This window comes from Prosopis cineraria, unplaced genomic scaffold (assembly GCF_029017545.1).
Source record: "Prosopis cineraria cultivar Desert tree isolate PC_DT_omini unplaced genomic scaffold, ASM2901754v1 PC14, whole genome shotgun sequence".
NCBI classification, from domain to species: Eukaryota; Viridiplantae; Streptophyta; class Magnoliopsida; order Fabales; family Fabaceae; genus Prosopis; species Prosopis cineraria.
In genome coordinates, this window is record NW_026555345.1 from 25,619,211 (window position 1) to 25,632,328 (window position 13,118).

The 13,118-nt window shown below is 33.3% G+C and overlaps 1 protein-coding gene across 5 annotated transcripts; it reads left to right on the forward strand.

Annotated features, from left to right (window-relative positions):
• Window positions 1-1,918: 1,918 nt before the first annotated feature.
• Window positions 1,919-12,062, forward strand: LOC129293220 (uncharacterized). Of its 5 annotated transcripts, XR_008589116.1 has the most exons (17): window positions 1,925-2,188; window positions 2,291-2,368; window positions 2,441-2,500; window positions 2,581-2,685; window positions 4,627-4,740; window positions 5,550-5,591; window positions 5,666-5,939; window positions 7,081-7,208; window positions 7,305-7,347; window positions 7,446-7,537; window positions 7,810-7,858; window positions 10,131-10,201; window positions 10,327-10,446; window positions 10,545-10,655; window positions 10,733-11,008; window positions 11,321-11,421; window positions 11,619-11,636. XR_008589116.1 is itself a non-coding variant. In XM_054931050.1 (16 exons), exons 1-16 carry the CDS (start codon window positions 2,141-2,143, stop codon window positions 11,952-11,954), a joined length of 1,512 nt encoding a protein of 503 aa, XP_054787025.1. In that variant the 5' UTR covers window positions 1,937-2,140; the 3' UTR covers window positions 11,955-12,062. The 5 variants fall into 5 exon arrangements, 2 of the variants coding, with proteins under 2 accessions (XP_054787026.1, XP_054787025.1); XR_008589115.1 differs by lacking the exon at window positions 10,545-10,655 and having other exon boundaries at window positions 1,919-2,188; XR_008589117.1 differs by lacking the exon at window positions 10,733-11,008 and having other exon boundaries at window positions 11,619-11,641.
• Window positions 12,063-13,118: the final 1,056 nt, after the last annotated feature.

The window sequence follows — 13,118 nt, forward strand, 5'->3', positions numbered from 1 at the left end:
AAGGCAGGATTAGGTTTCGTAACATCATCTTCAGTGATAAACTAAGAAGGGTGGAGATTAGTTCCATTAATAAAACCTTCCAACTTGTGACCTTTAATAGTTGGAAGAACATGAGTGACCTAAACAGCATAATTAGTGTGATCTAATTTGATTGAGCACCCTTGACATAAAGAGGCAGAGCCTACAGACGTCTTGGGTAGGTTAAGAGCAGATATGAGTAAGGAGTGTAAAGCTGAGGGTATTTTTGGTGATGTTAAAGAGGTCTCGTCAGCCATGGCAGTGATACAGAGACTGGCTCTGATACCAAGACAGGACAATTGTAAAAGTAGGTTTTTGTATAAGAGGTGCATAGTCCCTAATGAATTTCATTACTATTTATAGAGATAGGGTAAAACTCTAATACAATAAAATATAAAGAATAAAGAATAAGAAAAGCTATACAGGACGGTGAGCATTATCTAACACTAGGTTCAGATAAGGATTGGGCTTTATTATTATTGGGCTTGAGTAAATGAGCAGTGGGCCTTGACTGCAGATTCTTTACAGTCAAGCACCGTGTTAGAATACTGGCCTCTTGCAAATTCTTTTGCAGAACTTCTTTGGATCAGGTCTTTTCTATCAAAGTTATCCTTATTTCTCAAATGACCTTTTATCATTTAGTATGACAACATGGGTGCAACATCACTAGCATCAAATCCAATATTTCATGCTTGCATAAAACACATCGATATTGATGCACATTTTATTCATGATCAAATTATATCCGAGAAACTTGCTGTCAGTTATATCCTTACTGAAGACCAAATTGCAAATTGCCTCATTATGGCTTTGCCTTCATCAAGATTTCTTGCTTTGAGAGACAAACTTGGTTTGGCTGTAGCCCCATTATGTTTGAGGGTGGCTGTTAGAGATATAATCCAAAAGACAAAGCCTAAGACCACAAAACCCACTAAGAAGTCCATTACAAATTAGGGTTATTGTAAGTTTGTTTTATCCTTATCCCTCTATACAACAATCTATATAATATTCTTTTCATTCTTTTGTGTGACCAATAGTATTTATCCACCTGTCTAGGTCTTGTATTATTTAATCTTCTTGTACAGTTTCCAATGAATTCAATTGAGGAAAATACATTCACAATATTCTAATTGACTTCTATAAATCGTGCTGCATATTTGTTTTCATATACAAGCCATTATTTAAACATTTCATTTCTATATTGTGTGTTTGTGGTTTTAAGTGTTTTGCATTCATGTTTTTGGTATATTTCTATTTTTTAAAAAGAAAGTGATGGATAGCATATGATATGTTAGGATTTTGAGATTCAAACTCATTAGCATTAGATGATGACTTAATAGTATGTTTGGTTTCACATGAACAACAACAAAAATCATAGTTTTGATGGCTTCTAGCGTAAAATTAAATGCGTACTTAGATGCTTACTTAATTGATTATATGCAATTTTTGTCACTGTCTTGTGCTTGGAATATAATTGAGGAGGAAGCATCTAGTTCATGGTTATAAGCAAATGAGAAGTGTTTATATTTAGAACATGCCTTGAAACTAATATAGGGAATGACGATTGTTGTTTTTCAATGTTTAGAGGGATGAAAATTGTGCCGTAAGATTTTCAATATATCAAAGTGATTAAAATATTTTTTCCATCCCAACTAACTGCATAAACGTATGTGTGGTTTTCCAAAATTCTACTTCATCATTAAGGGTTAAAACAAGAAAGAGAGAGAGAGAGAGAAGAATGAGAAAGAAGAGACAAGGGAAAGCGGGACCAGCCATTAGAAGCAAATAAATAATAGTTAAATAGGAAGAAGAAGAAAACAGAGTCCAAGAGGTTAAAAGTGTCGTCTTCAAGATCAACAGAGAAATTAATATGCATAACTTGTCGTATGCCATTGTGCTTCTATTCATTTCCACAAATTTTTCTTCCCCTTTAGCACAAATAAATGATAATTTTCACCCTCACCCTCAAGTCAATGGCGATTATTTTTTTTTTAATAAAAAATCACCAGTACAAATCTGGTGGTTTCAACGAAGCAAGAGACGAGTCAATGGAAGAAAGACCTGCCTGGGATGAAGCTTCTTCTTTATTCTTTATCAGCAATAAGCTCAATCTCTCTTCAATATGGCGGAACCTGAAGCATCCACGTCTAATAATAACTCAGAAAACCAGGTACTAAATCTCAATTTCTTAGAGCTGTTCGAAGCCAATTCCTTTCAATTTTTAGTTGAATCGATCTAATCAAAACCGCTCAAATTGAAACTCTTGATTTAGGAGTTCGTCGCAAAGATTCGCGAGAATGAGAGAGAGATCATGCAGCTAAGGAAACGTCTTGCGGATTATTCCATTAAGGTAAAATAGGGTTTATACTTTATGCATTTCGTTCTTGTCAAAACATGTAACTTGGTGGTGTTTTTGTTGTAGGAAGCACAAATACGCCATGAAAATGATGATTTGCAAAAGCGAATTGCAGATATCCGTGCGGTAGGCGTCAAATCCTTGAACGTATCTGGCTTTGATTCCTGCGAATGTAGTTAGTTATGATAGGAATTTGTGTCCGATAGGTCTTTGATCAACGGCAACAAAACCTAGAAGATGCAGAATCGAAAGCTTCGTCATACAGACAGCAAATTATTGAAGAGAATATTCATCTCGAATATGCCTTGCAGGTTCTGCTTTCTCCTACTTGTTTGGTTGCTAAGAAAGTATCAATTTCAATTTTCTTTGCACATCAATGGCTAACGCGCTTCTTTCTTGGGAGAATGAAATGACAGATAATAAATGACAATAATCACTGTGAAATCTTCAAGACTTCTTTGATTAAATTTGAGTGAAGGGTGATTTTTGTCAAAGAAAGCGCATGAACTCTCTTAAATTTAATTATAAATTAATTTTATCTCTTAATGTTTAAAGATTCATTCCATTATTACTCTATGATAAAAACATTTAATATCGGTTACCAGTATGCCCTATTATTTTTTTAATATTTTTTATCAAGTTAAAAGTTATTCTTACTTTTTAACTCAAATATTTTATAATAAAAAATATTAAAAAAATATAATGTTGGCCTACTAACTATAAAAAAATAATAGGATGATGAAGAAGAAAATTTTTAAAGTTGAAGAGTAAAATTGATTCATAATTTATGACCTTTTTTATATAGTTTAAAAACAAAACTAATGCATAATCCATTAAATTTGTGTATGAAATTATTTTAATACTCCTCCACAATTAATTTTATATGATTTATAAGGTTGGTATAAATATTGGCAAGTTAGATTTTACCAATAACTAAAATAATTTAAGAAATTATAATTTTCTATCAACAATTTTAAATTTGGCATAAGTATTCACAAATTTAGTTAAAAAAACACAATTATTTATCAGCAAAGTTCAATTTTATATTGTTGGTATAAATATTTGAAATTTTAGTTCCACTAATAATTAAAACATTTAACGAATTTCAACTTTTTAAATTATAAAAGAGTATTAAAGTAATTTTATGCAAAAATTTAATCTCAAAAAAATCTTTTGAGATCTTATTGTTATTATCACATTTTACTGTATCAAATTACCATTTTTTACTTTAAAGAGATTGGTGGAGAATTTTCCTTTACTTTTTCCACCTCATTTTTATTTTTAGGTGAGATGAAAAACATACTTTTCTGTCATCAGTTCTTGTTAAAAATATGCATTTACACTTCCCGACGTTATGAAAAAAAATGCATTTACTCCTTACTCAATGCTTATAGACACGATTAATATGTACTCAAAAGACAATTAGAGTAATTGTGTTTAAAAAAAAAAAGACTATAGAGTAGTAAAATCATTCTATTTTTTTTGAAGTTGGGTGCTTTTTTTGTTGAATGAATATTATGTATTATTTGTCTTTTAAATTTCGTTGAAACTAGGCTTACGTTTTGTATTAAAAGTTATGCATATTTCTTTTAAAATAATATATATGTTGCATTTTTTTTTGTAAATTTAGCAAAATTATATATATATATATATATATTCAAAATTTGCATAAACTTCTACAAATAAATATAAAGAATATGGACATTTTTTAAGCTTTGAAAAAAAAAAAAACGCATTTTTTTTTGGCTTAATCAGGCATTATTTTTAAATTTACGTAGACTTATCTTAAAAATAAATAGTAAATTACACTTATGTCTCTTGAATTTCGTTGAAAACTTGAAATTACATATTTTTTAAAAGGCAACTATGTGTATTTTTTTAATACATAAAACGGAGTTATATGTAATTTAACAGGATCTTAAAAAAACTGGGCAAGTTATTTTCTGTTTAAAAAAAATTGTGTAAAATTTTGAAAAAAATTTCTTGCATTCGCAATTTTAGCAACTTTTTAAAAATTATATCAAGTTCAAGGATATAGAATGTTGGTAAGAAAAAAAAAAAAGAGAATATGGGAGAATTATAATTTTCACTGAAATTATTATATAAGTTTATTCTATTTTTTAAGATTAAAAAATCACTTACAAAAATATATATATATCTTTTTAACAGTTGAATCATATATTTTTAAAATTTAGCTGGGAAAAGTTAAAATATATAATTCAAGCATAATTTTTTATGTTGTGTTGTGTCAGAATGCAGAGGAAGAAAAATTAACATTTATGTCAACGTTGTTGCCTCTTCTCGCTCAATACTCCTTCCAGCCACCTGATCCTCCTGATGCACCCTCCGTTGTTAGCAATATCAAGGTCATTCTCTCCCCCCCCACTTCGGCCTCTTCCTTTCACTGTTTTCGTCTTTTAACAGATATTAATTAATATATTTTCATTGCAAATTTATGAAATTAATATATTAATTTATAAAATGCACTGGTCTCACAAACCCTTTACACTTGGTCAGAGTAGATAGATCCGAAGCTCATCTGCAATGTTGGTAGGATGACATAAAGACCATAAATATATTAATCTAATATATTTGATTTCAAGCAAAAAAAAAAAAACAGTGATCTCAATGTTCGTCAAAATAGGCTGTGTTCTAAGTTAGAACACAAAAGACTGATAATATGCAACTCTTTTGGTTTAACACAATATACTATATATATACACACACTGATGGTGACTTCGAAATATAACACAAATTTTAGAAGACATTGAATTATACAGTTTTTTAATTATGGATGCAATGCAATGCCGAATCAGTCAATCAGTATGAGATAAAAATTACAGGAGCCGCATTATAATGTATAAGTCATAGCCGATTCATATTCCTTCAGGCTCTATATAATCATTTTTTTATTCTTCAATTTTTTTTTTAAATTTCATTAGGCTCTATCTTACACACACATATTCTATGATTTGCTTTTATCAACAAAACTAACTTGCTAGGAGCCAAGGACTAGGATCGATTCAGTTATTGTCAGTTGATTTTCCCTCGCAAAAAGTAAACTTGATATCATTCCAAAGTACAATGCTCGTTTAGTTTTAGACTGGATTGGTGATGTTGATTCTAAGAAATTACTCGTATGGATTGATCCATAGTAAGAAGTTCTCCTTTGCAGGTTTTGTTTAAACATTTGCAGGAACAAGTTATTTACAAGGAGGTATGTTCAGCAGATACTGATGTTCTCAATTCCGGTATACAATGTTATATTTTGATTTTATTTTTTTTTCCCAGAATCAAGAAAGGATGGGACTGGTCCCTCAGTCAGTTCCTGATCGGGACATATCGGGCGGTCATCGGAGAGACTTGGTGGGACGTAATGGTGCGGCAAATAAGGTAGGAGCTGATGAATCAGGGAGACAAATAACAAGCGGGAATTCATTCTATGGTGTGCCCACGAAGACGGGCAGCACATCTCGCGAACCTGGGAGCAACAATGCAGAGGCGAACGCTCATAGTGGAGATGCAAATCGGAATGAAAGAGAAAATTCCTCTAACCGGAGTTCAGGTAACCGTCCTTTCACACCCAGTATTGATGGTCCTTGTTCCTCCTCTTGGCCCTTCAGCTTCATGCTTGACTGGGAGTTTTGAAGAGAGCCGACTTTGGAAATTTAAACCAAAACAAATAAAATAAAAAAGTATAACTAGAGGTGAGGTGATTTTGGCGCATGGCTAAAGCATGGTTTTATTTGAAACATACAAAAAGTAAATACCAAGTCTTGCAAAGCAAGAAATAGTTCTCAAGTTTTCCTTTTGCGAGGGAAAATCAACCGATGATAGAAATTAAAGAGAGAAGAAAACTGGTGGAAGAAATGAGGAACTCTCACTAAAGCAAGAAGAGACTCTTATAGGAGAGGGAGAGAGACTCTAATTGAATATAGAAATAACTGTTGGACGCTTGCTGTGGTAACATAGTTGTTAAATTGCGATGCTTATTGCAAATCTAAAAGCACTAGCTTAAACTATAAAATATGACAAGTTTATATTCTCATCAAGTTCACAGAATGCTCAAGACAATAAACTTAACAAAGTTTAGAGGGAAAAAATTGACCTTAAGCTATATACAAGGTCATTAGTTATAAATTCCTAAGTAATTTATTCATCTTTCTTTGCTTTATAAGAGGCATAAATGATATTCAGCAAAAATACCATATAGGCACGCCGACTTGTTATTCTCATGCGCTTTTGAATTGTAGAATTGTGTTCATTTCGTGCTGGCTCTAATTGCACAAATATGTATGGTGGATGACCTATTCATGCTTCTTATTCAGCCATTGGTTTATACAGTTATCGCTTTGCGAATCTTAAAATTTGGATTGTGAATCATACATTTTGATGACTATGGGAAAAGCGATCCAATATTATTTGTATTCAAATGAAAAGGAAAGTGGAGATGATCAAGAAAGTTAATACAATGTTATGAAGAAGCCAACCTATCTCAAACCCCTCCCGTTTTGGAGTAGATTGGAAATTGAGGGGTGGTCTCACCCCTCCCTGTTACCTTTTAAACATTTAAACATCCAAACTGTGGTCTGGACATTCAATCCCTCTTATCCCATCCTACAATCAATCCTTTCTTCATCTTATGAGGGTGTTTTAAGCAGTTTATTAATTAAAGCACTAATTTTTGCAGTAAATGCCTTATGCAGATGCAGATGCAGATGATGATCCTCTACCAGCTTTTGAGGATCTCCAAATTATCGGAGAAGCTTTTCCAGGAAGGGAACTTCTTGCATGTGGATACTCTATAAATGGCACCAGTATTTGTAATTTTGAGGTGAATTATATTCCTTTTAACACCTAAAACATTTTTTTATGTTAGATAACTGTCTGCTAAAAATTACCTTTTGTACTCTTCCTTTTGGTTTTCCAGTGGATTCGGCATTTTAAAGATGGAGCTGTCAATATTATTGATGGTATTTTCTTGTTCGAGATTATGTTTACCCTTTGTGCCTTCCTTTGTTCCTTTCTAACAAGAATACCTGAGTCAGTAATCTTGTGACCAAAAATATAGGTGCAATGCGACCCGACTATCGTGTCACTGCCGATGATGTTGATACATACCTTGCCGTTCAAGTTCTGCCTCTGGACGAGAGAAATCGCAAGGTACTTTTTACTTACTTCAGAGACAGTTACGTGTATCCGTGCAATGAAAAAGCTAGTTGATGATGATCTGCATGATGATACTTGAAAGTTAATAAACTTCTTATAATTGAATATTTGTGTTGTCAAGTTTCAGCTATCAATGATTTTAAATTGTATTTTCTTGGTTAGAGAAGTATGTTTAGGAGTCTTTACGTAGTGATAGGATCAGAAGAAAAAAACAAAATTACTTCAGCAATTTAACTAAATATTACTTGCATTCTTTGTTATTGCAGGGAGAACCTGTGACTGTTTATGCAAATGATAAGAAAAAGATCACTTGTGGTTAGTGCCTGTGCCATATTAATCTTTTTTAAGTCCAATGACTCAAAATGGCTTTTTGTTTCTACCATCTTTGCAAGATATGAGATAGAGTAGGGTATGAAGCAAAAGATTGCCAATTTACTTTTGAGTTTCTTAGACACATGATGGGATTACTCAAATTAATCAAACCACTCCTACCACAAAAGCCTATATCAGGAAGCCAAAAGGTAGAAACATGACTGGTGGGACTGTAACTGATGCTGTGAAGACCATGACAAGTTGATCAACTAACTGTGCCATATGCTAGGAAGGTCAGTGGAAAGGGGGACCAAAGGAGGATTTCTCGCTGTATGAGGAGGGAGTGCCTGTTCTGGAGGAAAGAGGGCTGAATTTCAGGAGCGATAGTGGTTGGGAGTTTAATTGAGAACCTGCCATGGAAAAGGCAGAGAAGAACATTTTGGAAAGGAGTCTTTCAAAAGAGTTGGCCTCTCAAACTGAAGTCTTTGTATTCAAGACGCTATGAAGTCTGCCATGAAACTGAACATGTTTTCTTTCTGCCCTGAAACTGTCCTTGTTCACCATGAACTGAAGCGTTAAAGCCTACCATCCGTAGCTCTCCCATTGTGCTTGGCTTCTCTATGTCACCCATGAAACTGAACATGTGAATTCTACTGGTCAAGAGACTAACTTGAAGGCTACCGCCCAGCAGGCCTAATTGTCTATTCCAAGAACAAGAAAGCCCCTCAGGTTGAGGTTGACCCACTCCCGCAGAAGAACCATTCCTCCATTTCAAATTCAGGTACAAACTTCATGAGGATGATTGTGTGGAGATGGACCTATTGCCATGCGGAAAGAAGTCACATCATTAACTAAGCAATGTGATGGTCAGTTTGTGTCTCATGATGGACTTTCTCCTACTTATAAAGCTTCTTTGACTACTGTGTCAATTGAAGGGGTTCCACAGAATATTCATGAGGCCTCAAGCAAGAGAAGTGGAGGAAGGCAACACATGAAGATTTAAATACCCCTGCAAAAGTTGCACAGGGCAACTTGTGAAACTACCTGAAGGGAAGAAGAATATTGGAGTGTGAATGGATGATGGTTAAAATCAGGTAAAACACTGATAAAAGGCATCTATAAGTGATATAAAGGAAGATTAGTTTCAAAATGGATTTATTCAGACCTATGGGATTGAATACACAGAAACCCTTTTTTTTTTTTCCTGCTGGAAGAATACTCAGAAACTTTTGCTCTACTTGCTAAATTCCAGTCAGCGAAGGTCCTGGCAACTAATAATTTGGACTGATATCTTTATCAACTTGATGTGAAAAAGTATTTCTTAGTGGAGGTTCAAAGGAAGAACTAAGTAAGTCTCGAGTACTTACCTCCAAAAAGCTTGAGAGGCATAAAGATGGGAAGCATGCAAGTTTTATAAATCATTTATGGCCTCAAACGATCTTGTAGATCAACAACAACAACAAGAAGAAGCCTTCATCCCACTAGGTGGGATCAATTACATGGATTGCAAGACGCCATTGTGCTCTATTATTTACCAAGCTTTTAGAAATATTGTTAATTAAGAGATCACGTTCAACAACTTCCAAGAGTGTTCTCTTAGACCTTCCTCTACCTTCTTAATAGAGCTCAAAGTTATACGTTCTACTCTTTCACTAGGTGCCTCTGCGGTTTTCTTTGTACATGATCTTCTTTGTAGATCATGGTTTGAAATTTTGCTTTGATAAAAAAAAAAAAAACAAATGTCTATACAAAGATAAGTTGACCATACAATCTTTGCCAAGTTTACCTCAAACAGTAAGATACATCATGTTAATGCTGGGATGTAAGATAGTTATAGGGGAAAGATAATCTCAGGACATTGCCAACCCATTCCAAGGAAGTGTTCAAAATCCTAAGGCCCTTTATTTCAATGTAATGGTCAGTCACATCATGTAAGATAGCTACACGGAAAGGATAATCACAGGATCAAGTCAACTTTGTTTCTTTCTTAGCTCGTAGATTTGCATCCCTTTACTGCTATGTTTGTTGTTTTTATTATGTCTGTATCGTTTTAATTATGTTTTGTTGCCTGGTCCCAATAGGTTCTAGAGGCAAACTGTTTCCATGATCACCATATAATTGTACTTGACTTTCGAAAATTCATTTCTCTCCATCTCGTCATGTTTTCTTTCTTAAAGAAGTTATTAGCAAAAAAGGAAGGCATTACAAATGGGGAGGATTAGGCATCCTCCTAAGAATAGTTATAGTTTATTGAGTTATTGTCTTTTGTTCTCAGATGCTGAAATGCAGAGCCACATTGAGAAGACTCTCTATAGTGGACGTGCTTCTTATGAAGTCTCTCTTTCGGTAATTTAATGAAAGTTGTTTCTTATTTATTATAATTTTCCCTTTTCTATCATTATGCAAAATCTTGCCTTGCTGTTTTCCATGAAGAGCTTCTGTTTTAAAAAATCTTCGGGTTGGTTTTACAGACTGGATATCTTGATATATGGGAACCAGCTACTCTGGCCATTAAGAGGCACGGTTACAGTATCAAATGCAGGGGAGCAAGAGGAGTTGTAGTGTCGGAAAAATTTTCTCCATCTGTCAGTGTATGTTTCCTCAATTCTTTATTCTGTATTTGTGAGAACATGATTGTTAGATGGTAATGTGAAGTTATTGATACATCTGAGCTGATGAATAAATTCAGGTTGTGATTGTTAAGTGAGCGTTTTAACATTCCAAGTACCTGGATGTCTATTCTCAAGACATTTGGGTATGATGTATGTGGAACATTTAGAGTTGCAGTATTTGGTATTTGGTATGACATACTCTATCTCATTTACTCAAGTATCGTAAATTTGTCATACATCTCATTCTGAAATATTTTATTCTTAGGATTTAGGTAATCAGGATTTCCGCTTATCAAACGCAATCTTGAGAGGCACACTGTCAAACATAGTCATTCCTCCTCCATTATAAAACACAAAATCTCATCCCATGGAAAATTGTTGATCGTCTCAGCAAATGTTCCTCGATATATGATATATATTCTCGATGGAGATCAGTATTTTGTCAGTGCCTTGTAGGAGGGTATAAATTGAGAAGTCTGGTTCTAATGTCGGAAAAGATACATCATGTTAATGCCCATTGCAGTTGGTTATTAATGGGAAGGTATATTGGTAATTCAGATTACAGTTTGTATAGTTGCATGGAGTTTATGAGATTTATTGATTATCTCTGTGCCTAGCTTTAAATTTTGTGTCTAAAGACATGATTTTTCTCGCTAAATGAGAATCAGGAGAAGCAGAAAAAGTTGATGGAATTTTTTTAACCTTCTTCCTTAATCACTTGAGCCCTTTTTTAAAAATAAAGTTTTATTAGAAAAGGTCAGCAGCAGGAGTTGCACTGTAGTTTATGTGTTTATGGAAGAGTATTTTTGGGAGATAAGCTAGTTTCTTTATCTCCTTGACGCTTCCCGCGCAGGTTGCGATTCCTTATGGACGTGTTTCGGAATTTATAATGATCTGTGCTAGTGGTGATCAGCTTCTGTTGCGGACAGAAAACAACTCGACAGGTGCCAGTAGGTACGTGACAATTATTTATTTCGTTGTGTCGACACTGAATACATAATTGGTCACCCCTTAAGTGCAATTACAGTAACACGAACTAAAGTGATGATTCTATCTGGAGATTACTATATATATATATGTGTGTTGTACTCTCTTGAATTCCTTTTGTTCTCTGCTTTTGATATTTAGTATGTTTTATGCTCTTTTTGCAGTTCCAGGGACACAATCGTGCTTGTCTTGAGAAATTTCATTCTAACGGTATAAATTTTCGCCCATGTTATTGTCTGGTGATTACAATTTATGTGGTAGTTTGTAGTTTGGATAATAGACTTTTTTCCAGGTAATTGTTATTAGAGAGAGCTCATGTGGGGTATATTAAGGATATGAAATCTTTATGACTTCTGCAGGCTGGGGGCAAAAGGGCTGGAAAGAAGGCTTATTTTTTAAGTAGGGGAAAAATCAGCTGCTTTGCAGTTGCAGGATCTCTCTGGTGTCAGTTGAATACGCTGACGAAGATGAGCAACAGAAGTAGTGTGATTTTGTGCTAACTAAATTTTTTATTTATATCTTATATATTTTAGCTGGAAGTGTGATTCTCTTCTCAGAAACTTCACTTTTTTATTCCATTTTTTAAAATATTCCTTTTCATCCCATCATTTTTTATTGGCCAAAATCATCCCAGCATTTCAGGCATCCCCCCCCCCCCCACGGATGTCATTTTTATTTTCTACATCCCTTTGAAAGCATATAGTTGCGGCTTGAAATTATTGAAATTGTTACCTATTTGTTTAGAAATAATTAACTTCTTTGTTTTGAATTTCTTACTTTCTTGCTGTTGAAATTCCAAACCATTCATAGTTTTCCAGAAATTTTAAAATTGAGAGCAGTATATGTATATTTGAATCAAATCTCCCTCCCATACGAGATTTTGCAACCAATAAAGGTTAGTTCAATTTAATGCCGATTTGAGGACCTTAATGGTTGGTAATCTATAAATATTCTCCATAAGTGTTCCTTGAACCTAAAAAGTTAAGATTTAGAATTCGTTATTTGTATTTATTTTGTGAATGTAAAAGATCTTTTCCACACCAAAGTTCTCAATTAATCTTTTCTTTTCTTTTTCTCATCTCATCCCACTTTTAGATTGACAGAAATTATTGGTTGAGATGTAATATTTTATATTATTATTATTATTATAACATTACTTTAAATAAATAAATTTTAACCATTTAAATTTGACATATACAATTTACAGCTATATTAAAAAAAATAAAAAATAATTTATAAAACATTTTCATAATAATATGAATGATGTAGGTCAAGTCTTAATAATTTAAATTTATTTTTATAATATTATAATAAATTTTTTTAATATTAAATCAAAACTATTTATTTTTTTTAAGATAAAGAGGTAAAAATACTCACGAAATAATTAACTAGGGACACTCAATATTTTAAAATGAGAAAAAGAGTAAAAATACCAATAACGTTATATGAGTGATGTAAAAGTGATTAAATCATTAATTTTGACGTAACGCTATTAATTTTGACTGTTAAATACTAACTGTATATGTCATATGTTAGTCTTTGCTGATGTAGACTAGTAAATGGGCAAAAATACTCGGCCATGCGTAAAAATACCCATAACGTTATCAAAGTTGATGCAAAAGTAACCAATCCATCAAATCTCGTAAATATTGACTATTTAGCTG

Bases quoted from the DNA above. Each gene is read 5' to 3' on its own strand.
- LOC129293220 (XM_054931050.1), top strand. From the start codon at position 2,141: ATGGCGGAACCTGAAGCATCCACGTCTAATAATAACTCAGAAAACCAG. The intron at 7,538-7,809 runs GTACTTTTTACT...TTGTTATTGCAG, and splicing joins TGGACGAGAGAAATCGCAAG to GGAGAACCTGTGACTGTTTA. The intron at 11,665-11,813 runs GTATAAATTTTC...TGACTTCTGCAG, and splicing joins TGAGAAATTTCATTCTAACG to GCTGGGGGCAAAAGGGCTGG.